The sequence below is a fragment of the Canis lupus genome, chromosome 8 (genome assembly GCF_003254725.2).
Source record: "Canis lupus dingo isolate Sandy chromosome 8, ASM325472v2, whole genome shotgun sequence".
In the NCBI taxonomy this organism is placed as follows: Eukaryota; Metazoa; Chordata; class Mammalia; order Carnivora; family Canidae; genus Canis; species Canis lupus.
Window position 1 is genome coordinate 47,875,487 of NC_064250.1, and position 9,971 is coordinate 47,885,457.

The following is a 9,971-nucleotide window of genomic DNA, read 5'->3' on the forward strand; positions in this document are numbered from 1 at the left end:
GGGCAGCAGGAGGGGAACTCAGGAAGCTTTGAAAACATGAGTGGGGACTTTTATTTGAGAGTTGTTTTCAGCTGGAGGCTTTTTGAAACCCTCTCCTATCCACTACCTGTTACCTCCATTCTGGAGAGGCAGACTGGGGAAGACACCTCTGCTCCAGGTCCCTGAGTTCCTGGGCTTGGCCAACCTCAAAGGAGAGAGGGGGAGAAGGGTGGGTGGGCAGAGGCACTCACGTTTGATACAGTGGTTGGTGCTGTTTGCTGTTGTCCATCCTGGGCAGCACTGTCCCCCGCAGACATTCCTCCTGTGGGGTCAGCAAAATGGGGTCAACACAAGGGTACTCAGAGTGGTACAATTTCCAGAGCTCCTTTGAGGGTCCCACCCTCTACAGGCAGGGCCCAGGGGAACCCTGCCGGACTGGCCAGGTCATCCTCCTTCTCTAGGGAGTCCATGTGGCCCAGGGGCAAGCACATTATGATCCCGTAGATCTAACCTTGAGTCCTGACTGTCATTCTCTGAGTGATCTTGGGAAACTTCACTCTCTGCATCAGTATGATGAGGTAATAATTCCTAATTGGGTTATTCTCATGATTGAATGAGAGAGAGAATACCTAACACAAAGAAGGCCCTCCCTGGGACAATTAATGACAGTGATCATACAAATGAGAAAAACGTTAAGTTCAGAGAGTTTCAGTGACTTGCCGAGGCTCAGCAATGAGCAAGTGCCAAAGCCAGATTCAAACCTGAGTTTGTCCACCTCTAAGTCATGGTCCAACCCTACACTGCCTCTCACCAAAAAATAAGCACCATGGTCCTTGGCCCAACAAAAGCTGGCTCTCTAAGGGAAGCTAGAAAACACACATAAAACAGCCTTAAGATATGCATCACCTGCCAGCAAATGCACACTGGAGGAGCCTTGGCCCTTGGGCAGGCTGGTGTGTGGTGCAGAGAGACCTGGGGTGAGAATTTCTATTTAAGAGGGGCTTAACCAAACTATGCAAAGAGCCAAGATGTCAGTTGACAGATGAATGGATAAAGAAGATGTGAGATATAAATACACACCATGGAATAATCCTCAGCCGTCAGAAAGGATGAATACCATTTACACTGATGTGGATGGAACCAGAGGGTATTATGCTGAGCAAAGTAAGCCAATCAGAGAAAGACAATGATCACATGGTTTTACTCATATGTGGAATATAAGAAACAGCACAGAGGATCATAGGGAAGGGAGGAAAAACTGAAGGGGAAGTCATCAGAGAGAGAGAAAAGCCATGAGAGACTCTTAACTCTGGGAAACAAACTGGGGGTTGCTGGGCAGGGGGAATGGAGTAATTAAGGAGGGCATGTGATGGGATGAGCCCCAGGTATGATATGCAACTGATGAATTACTGATCTCTACAACTGAAACTAATAAGGTACTGTATGTTAGCTAATTTAATTTAAGTTTTAAAAATCCTAAAAAATTCTAAATTTTAAATAAAGAGAGAGAGGCTTGAGGTGATGAGCTGGTAAGAAGATGAAACTGGGGACTTGAGTTAAGCTGCCTCTGCATAGTGCACACATTCCTTCTGTTTGGGCAGGGGAATGGAACTTACTTTATGGGGGCTAGTCCTTCCCCAGCTACTCCTTGGTGCCCGCACTGAGGGCCCCCACGGGAGATGCTGGTCTGTAGTAACTGCTGGGGTACTCACCCAACTCGCCCAGACTTCACTCTCAGGTATGTGGTGAGGCCCCTGTAGCACCAGCAGCTTTCACCAGCCTCGACTCACCATCTAAAGCCCCAAATCTCTGGACCCGGGTAACTTTTCTAGAAGTCTGGAGAAGGGCCTTCTGAGGGCCAGGGCCTGGGCCTGACCCTGGCTTTTTGTGGATCCCATTATTACCATCAGAGACTGTCTACTTGAGCACTCACTGAAACAGGGCAAGTCGGGCAGCAAAGTATGAGGCCGGAGGAGCAAGGTGCAGGACAGAGAAGGGGGCCCTTCCTGTAACCTCTGTGGACAGCAGAGTGAGCATCTGGTCTTGTTTACTAGTTCATTTGACATTTGAGTGGACCCCAAAGCTTGTGTGGTTTCTGGAGCCTGACAAAACATTCAAAATAAATTCCTGCAGCTTGGAAAAGCCGAAGCTCATTTTTAGTTCCATGGCCCAAAGTTGCGGGGAGCTGCCTCCCAGGGAGCTCCCAGAATGTCCTCCCAGCCAAAAGCTGTGCCATCCTGGCCACCTCGAAGCTTCTCTGGACGGCTGCCTTCTGCAGCTTCCTAGCTCTCATCAGGACCCAAGTCACTGGCTTCTGAGGAAGGGGCTGATCCTTATACCCAGGCTTTCTGAGGGTACACGCCAGTGGAAGGGGTGGGCATACGAGCCCTTGGGGGTACTGACAAGTCCTGTTAGAGGCCTACGAGGTCTTCAAAAGGAATCAGACTGCATGCATGCCCTGAGAGTTTTCTAAGAACTAGGGTCTGTTTGTGCCCAGATAGAACAGACTGAGGGGCCTCTTGGCTGGGAGGTCATGGCATGGATCCCAGCCCCAGGAGGCCTCCTGAGCCAGCTGTCACCCCAGATGCCCTCAGGACAGCTAACTATAGGAAGCAGCAGTGAGCCCTGCCCCACTGCCCTATGGTGGTAGAGTCTCAGGGCCCTCGGGAACATAGTGAGGCCTGGTCAGAGTCAAAGGCTGCCAGGAAGGAGCAGCCAGGCTGGGGCTGGAGGGGGCACTCAAGAGATTCAGGTACCCGAGGTGGAGAGAACTCTGAGAGTTTGTTCTAGGCCCCTATTAGAATCTTGGGCAGAGGCCCAGGGAAGTGGGAGATGACCATCAGCAGGCTCTGGCTAACTAGAGAGAGCAGCTAAGTCTGACTAGCGGAGACATATATGACTCAATGGTTCTGACTTCTTGGAAGGTACTACCATAAGATCAGAGGAGCCCAACCTTCCAGGTGACATCTCTCAGCAAACATCAGCTCAGGATCCAGCATCATGGTCCAAACCTTGGCACATCTGGCTAACAGCCTGGAACAGTTGCTGGTCCACCTAAGACCAATGTGATCATACTGGCCCTTCATTAAAAATCTTCCACAACTCTCTGTTGGCCTCTATGAAGCTGGCCAGGCCCCCACCTGCCCGTGCAGTCTAACTGTCCCTATAACCTGTCCCCTGTCTCCATGACCTTCCACAACCAAGGCTATGATCCTCCAATGCTACAAAATTTGTAGTCTTGCAATGGCACCACATAGGGTCCCATTTTGATGCTTTGCTTAAACTGCTCTCTGCCTTTCCTCTCTTTGCCAATTGAAATCCTTTCCTCTCTTTGCCAGTTGAAATCCTTTGCATACTCCAAGACTCCCAGATCAGATGTTACCTCCTTGGTGTAAACCTTCCCTGATATATGCTCAGCCTTCCCCATTCCCCATCCACTGCAATCATTTAGTACTGATTGTCTCAGGTCATTGGTCTTATGCGGCCCCATCTTGACTATATTGAGAATTCTTTCTTATTCCTCTTTGGGTCTAACACAATGCCTGACACGTGATATACATTTACTACTTCTTTGTTTCACTTAATCCACTGTTTCCCAAATAATGGATGAGCTACACCCAGGTTAGGAAAGGAAGTTTTAGGTTTCCACACCCATAGCATTCAACAATGCGACTCATGTGGTGAGAAAGTGATCCCCTTTTCAGTTATCTTTCTAGCCTGATTAGGTCAGTAAAAAAAAAAATCTGTCTGAGGTTGGGTCTCCATGCCAGGTCCTTCCCCCCAACACTTGCTAGTCTCTCTTTTCAATAGGAATAACAGACCAGAGGGTTGAGCTTCCTGATAGTGGTGTCTGAATAGAATTTGAGAACATTTTCTTTTCATTTCAATTTTCCTAAAATTATCTTCTTTTTATGACAAGTGGTACTATTTTCAACTATGATAGTGATACAAAGTGTCCTTGAAAAATGAATTTATTTGTGGAAAAATGAGCCAAGTACTGTTTGCAATAGCAAAAAAAAAAAAAAAAGTAAGTCATCTAAATGTTCAAAAACAGGAAAGTGGACAAACTGTGGTATATTCAGACAATGGCATAATATACCACAGTTAAAATGAATAAACATGGGCTGATTATATTAACATGGCTAAACTCAAAAATCTAAGGAGGAGGGGAGAAAGCAAACTGTTGGAAGCTGATACAGTATGGTATCACTTATCTGAGTTTAAAATATGCAAAACAATATTGTGTATTTTATGGAGGCATGCATCTGTAGTAACAGTGCAAAAACATACATTGGAATCATGAGTAAATCCAGGGTAGTGGTTAATTCTGGGGAGAGAGAGACAAATTTTTAGGGGGGTTTTCAACTAAAAATATCAAAAGCAAAATATGCCCAAGTATTAAGGTCTGAAAAATCTGGATGGTCGTTAGTTATATTATTTCCAATACCTTTTTGTATGTTTGTACAAACCCTTATAATATAAAATACTTTGATAGATAAAATACAAAATCATGCTATTTTAACAGTGTATAAATTTAAAGAAAAATAATAGAACAAGAGGGAAAAGATCAAGGAAAATTTTATGAAAGTATTAGCCTGTGAGGCTATTTCAAGAAACACTGAATATTGTGAAACCATGGCTTAAAAAGTCCCCTATTGACCATAAATTCCATTAGTGCAGGATCTGTGTCTGCTGTGGTTACGATGTTCCCACACACTAGCACTGTGCCTGGCACATGCTTAATATATCTTGTGTGCAAATAAATCCCCACTACATGCAAGTTGTGTGAGGACACGGGCTGTGTTGGCCTCTGCGGTATCTCCAAGGTCCAGCACAAGTGCCTGGCATACAGGAGGCTTTTCAAGTATTTGTTGAATGAATGAAGAATCCCCCGTAGTGGGATCCCTGGGTGGCGCAGCGGTTTAGCGCCTGCCTTTGGCCCAGGGCGCGATCCTGGAGACCCGGGATCGAATCCCACGTCGGGCTCCCGGTGCATGGAGCCTGCTTCTCCCTCTGCCTGTGTCTCTGCCTCTCTCTCTCTCTGTGACTATCATAAATAAATGAAAAAAAAAAAAAAAAAAAGAATCCCCCGTAGTAGTAGTGCAGTTCCAAGCTTCACCAGCAGGTGGCACTTGGTCTTTGGCCCTGAGGAGCCCACTAGGCAATTAATTGCCAGAGAGGTCAGCCTGGCCAGAAGCCATTAGCCAGAATGGGCCTGCGGAGAGGAAGCAGATGGACAAGATTGCTACTCAGCTGACTTGGAGTGGTTGGGTGCACGGCCAGAGGAACCCACCCTTCATCAAAGCTGCAGAAAAGAATCTGGGGGAGGAGCCAGCCCCAGCATGTGATTCCATGTGTGCACCTGTGTATGTGCACAGGTGCCTATGGGTAGCCCCCAGCCCATATCCTTACACACCTGTGCACATATACCAGCTTTATTGTGGTGACAATCTGCTTTGCATATCCCAGCCTCATTTCACAATTTCCACTCTCAACCTCCACTATTTTACCTTCCCCCAACTTCCTTCTAAATGCCAATGATATAAGCTTCTCCATGATCTGGCCCAACCTATGCCTCCAGCCTCACTCCTATGGCTTCCCTGCACCAGGGTGTCATCCTGCCCCCAGGCCAGTGCCAACAGTGAAAAGCCCTCATCCTTGGGCAGTGCTACACCTCTGGGCCCCACTCCTGCCACCTCCCCTCTGCTTCTCCACATACTGCCCATCCAGCCTTAGGGACTCGGGCTCCTCTGAGCTCCTCAGCCATAATTGTCCCATTCCTTTATGCTTAATATGAAGCTTCCGTTACTAGTAAGCACATTCACTGGCACATATCTGTTCATCTCTCCAACTCTATTTTAAGTGAGTTGCATTCTCGGCAGGAACAATGCCTTTGTTTTCGAGCCTTCATCCCCTGTCTCAGGCTCTGCACACTTACTCTTAAGAAGCATGTATTCACTTGCACACGTCAGGAAAGGGAAAAAGCTGACACGTGGCTGTTGCTCCATTAACACTTGTTGACTGATCCTGTGTGTAAGGGACTTGGCAGTGCATGGGTCTACTCTGCCTGCTTTAAGCTGGGCCTTCCTGGGGCAGCAGGGAGTTCATTTGCTTATTCAACAGATACTTAAGGATCATCTACTGTAGGCAGGCACTGTTCTAGGCACTAGTAACATAGTAATAAAACAAAGCCTCTGATTTCCTAGAATTGACATTAGTGTGGGCAGGGAGACCAGACCCAAAATGCAGAAACAGGTAAAGCACGTGAAGGGAGAGAGGGTGGGGCAGGAGTAGTCAGAGCCGACCTGTCTGAGCAGAGATCTGAATGAAGGGAGGCAATCCTGCTGAAACAGAAAGAGTTCAACAGCCGAGGAAAACCTGGAGTGGAAGGCCACGAGGCGTGCGGTCCGCCAGCGTAGATCTGCGGGTGCAAGTGTCCTTGCTGCCCACTGGGACTCAACTGGGGAATTGGGCCCAGGCCATAAGGGGCTGCCAGAGCCCTTCCCAGCCTCTCCGATCCTGCCCTCCTCCAGCCCCGCACTGCCCGGGGCTCCCGTGCCCGCCATTCTGGAGACACCTGGCAAACTCGGGCAAGGAAAAGTGCCCCTGGGGATGGGGTTGCCTGGGAGCCTCCCGACGCTGCGAGGGCGCCCCCAGCGGGCGGCAGGGATGCCGGGATGAGGGGGGAAAAGCAAATCGCAGCGTTGGGGGAGACAGCCCTGCAGGTTGAGCGAGTCGCGCGGACACCTAGCTGCACAGGAGCACGCACAGACCGGCTCTCCCACGTACCCACTGTGCCGCGGCCCCAGCGCAGGCAGGCTTCCCGCCCGAAGCGCCCTGGAGCGCACGCCCCCTCCCACGTCCCGCCGCGCGCGGGCCCAGGCCGACCTGCGTCCCAGCTCAGACGCTTGTAGCCAGGCTGGAGCTTCGCCGCCAGCCCCGTTCCCGGAGATGCATCTGCCTTGGCGCTCGGGAGCCCCGACGTCCTCCGCCTACCTGCGCTCTGGGCCGGCTCAACCGCTCTGGGGCCTCAGGCGCCTGGGACGCCCACCCCGCTGCCCCCTCGGGGCTCCCCCTCGGATGCCCGCCGCGCTGCGGGTCTGCCGGCACCGTTAGCGGTTAGCGGAGGCCAGGGAACGCACGGGCGCCGGGGAAGGGATTTAACGTCAGGTCTCAGCGAGCCGGTACGAAAGGGTGACGACAGTGTTTCTCTCTGCCCTCAACTCTTCGGAAATCGGTCAGATCTCCGAGCCTGAGCCTGGGGACCCCGGGGCTTTCCCTTGCAGTCCTGAGGCCGGGGGGTCGGGGCGGGGACCAAGGGCACGAGCCGGGGCCCTCTCCTCTCGCCTGCGCATCGCTCCACTAATGAGCACATGGAAACCCGCCCTCGCTCCCCCCGACCCCACGCTTCCCTCCGCAGTGCTCACCCCGTCAGCCGCCCTCGCGGCGGGGTTGGGGGCGCAGCCCCGGGCCGCTGGAGGGTTCCGAGGCGCGGGAGAGCCGGGGCGACCCGCGCGCGGGCTGCGGACTGCTGCTGGCCCACGGGGCTGCTTCTCCAGGTCTGCGCAGGTGGCTGGGCTCGCCGCGGCTGCTGCGCGCGGGGCGGCCTCCTGGCCAGCGCGTCGGCGGGCCTCCGGGGGCTCCCCCAGCCCGGCTGGGCCCGCTCCGTGGGCGGCAAGCCCGGCACTGGCGCGTCCTGCTCTCGGAACAGACTGTACACCTTGGCTGCAGACGCTGCGGGGTGACTGCCCCCGGGGCGGCGCAGCCGATTCGCGTCCCTGCCAGCCAGCTCATGTCTTCCCACCGGGTCCCGCTGAGCATGGCCCATGCCCACGAAGAGAGCCAGGGTGAGGGCCAGGAGGCTCCCCCAGGGGTTCCGCGGGGCGCGCCCGGGGCAGCGGTGGGTGGTCGGGGGCCTCATGGCGCCGGGGGCCACTGGGGAGCGGCGAGCGGGGGGAACTGCCCCGGGGGCTTGCGGCGGCTGCGCTGCGCTCCCCCGGCGCGGCGGGCTCCTCGGGGTCTAGGGGCTCCGAGCCAGCCTTCCCGGGGCGAGGGCTGCGCGCCCCGAGCTGGGTCCGCTCCTCTCCAGCCAGGCGCGCACCGCCGCAGCACCTTCGCGCCTTCTCCCCGTCTCCGCAGCCTTCCGAAGGGGAGACGGACGCTTTTGTTTTTGGAAACCTCCCCCTGTTTTTCGTCTCTTTTATCTACACCGTGCCCCCTCCTCGGAGGGACAGCTCAGCCCCCTCATTACGGGAGAGGGAGAGAGGAATTCCAGCAACACCCACTTTGGCACCGGGAAGCGAGCGGGCGGCGAGGGGGGTTAACCCGTGAGGAGCTGGGGGCAGCGCCGGGCCGCCCCGACGGCTGGCAGGGGAGACGCCGCCTGCCGGGACAGAGGCCCCTGGTCCCCTTTCTCTCGTCCTGCTCAAGCTCGAACTGCGGACCCGTCCCGCATTTATCTCCTGCCCCTGCCCCTGCCCCTGCCCTCTGGGACGGACTCGCGGTCGGATGGCCCAGGCTGCGGCCTCGAAGGTCTGAAGGAGGCCAGGAGAGGTGCTGAGATCCGCCTGACCCAGCCGGGCCTCGAGGCGCCCGCGCCCGGCCGCTCCGCTTCCCGCCCCGGCCACTGGGGGCGCCCGCCCCGGGGTCGGCTAGCGCGGGGCAGAGCCGGGAGGCGCGGGGAGCCGGGCTCCCTCCCGCCGGGGCTGGGCGCGGGAGCGCTGCAAGGTCGCCTGGGGGCTCGCGCCCTCTAGTGGAGCCGCCCGCGTCCTCGGCCACCTCGCAGCCGCTGCCCGCCGCCCTCGCTCCTAGATCTTAATCCTTTTCCTATTGCGTCAGGGGTCCAGGCTGGGCCTGAGGCGGTGATGGCGGATCCTGGAAGAGATAGCATCTTCTTAGCAGAGGTATAGCCATGGAGGATCTTGAATAAGGCCACACCAGGAAACAGCGTGTGTCCCCAAAGGGGCTGAAATCCGGGCCTCCTGCTTCCAGCTCTCTCGGAAGCCCATTCTCTGGACTCCCTCGGGGAATTTCTCCAAGGGGTGGGAGGGGTGGGAGGGACTCCGGAGTCTCTGATTGACCTGCTGTGTGTGCTCACACCCAGTACTGGCAGCGAGAGGGGCAGGGGTGCGAGAATGCTGATTGCCACCCATCCGAGCACCTCCAACAATGAGCTCATCATTCACACCATGGCCCCTTGCCCTAAAGCCTGAAGGCCTGGCAACCCTGCTGTCCCCAGTGCATTTCTGCAGCCTACTGTTTCCTAGAAAGGAAGAGTGACAGCAGGCAGGAGGGCACCGGTGGATAACTTCCCACACCACCAAAGGGTGGGCATAGTTAATACCCGACCCTGACCAACAAAGCCCTAGCGTGACTGGGCCCCCTCTCTGATCTATCTCCCCTCTTGCTCTGGCACTCACCACCTGCAGCCTCCTCGCTGCTCCTTGAACAAGCCACCTGAATGCCCACTTCCCTCTCCCTGCAACACTTATCTCCAAGATGTTTTCCAGAATGAGCTCTTCATCACTTCACCTCTCAACTCAAATATCATTCACCTCCTGGAGTGGCCATCCCTGAGCCTCCAATCCAGAGCAGTCCTCCCACTTATAGCACAACACCCTGCTTTACCTTTGTTGCCCCAATGCCTAGTTGAAAGCATATTTTTAAATTGCTTACCTGTGTATCTGACTTATTGAATGGACTGAATTGAAAGGGGACTATCAGAAAGAGCTACATTTTTCATTCCTCACTGCCCTCAGCCATATTACGGTGAATTTCCCTTCTCCACCTTTGATGACCTCTTGAGCGGAGTCCTTGGCTTGCCCATCCCCACTGGCCACGAGAATAGTCTCATTTCTGTAATTAAGAGCAATTTTTAGGCACTGAAAAGTCTAGTCCTGTCCAAATCAAAACTTCATCCAGTTTAATTAATCTTGCAACCAATTTAACACTCGTCCCCCCTCCCCCATAGGCCTATCCCCTGGCCCAAGATC

General features: G+C 54.1%; 1 protein-coding gene across 1 annotated transcript in view; it reads right to left on the bottom strand.

Annotated features, from left to right (window-relative positions):
• The window catches only part of LTBP2 (latent transforming growth factor beta binding protein 2), a 101,497-nt gene extending 93,337 nt beyond the window's left edge, over positions 1 to 8,160 (bottom strand). The window contains exons 1-2 of the mRNA XM_025444170.3: positions 7,407 to 8,160; positions 231 to 301 (exon numbers count right to left, since the gene is read on the bottom strand). Of these exons, the coding sequence (XP_025299955.3) occupies positions 231 to 301; positions 7,407 to 7,900 (565 nt within the window). The 5' untranslated portion in view covers positions 7,901 to 8,160. The remainder of the gene's footprint in view (positions 1 to 230; positions 302 to 7,406) is intronic.
• Between the last annotated feature and the right edge of the window lie 1,811 nt (positions 8,161 to 9,971).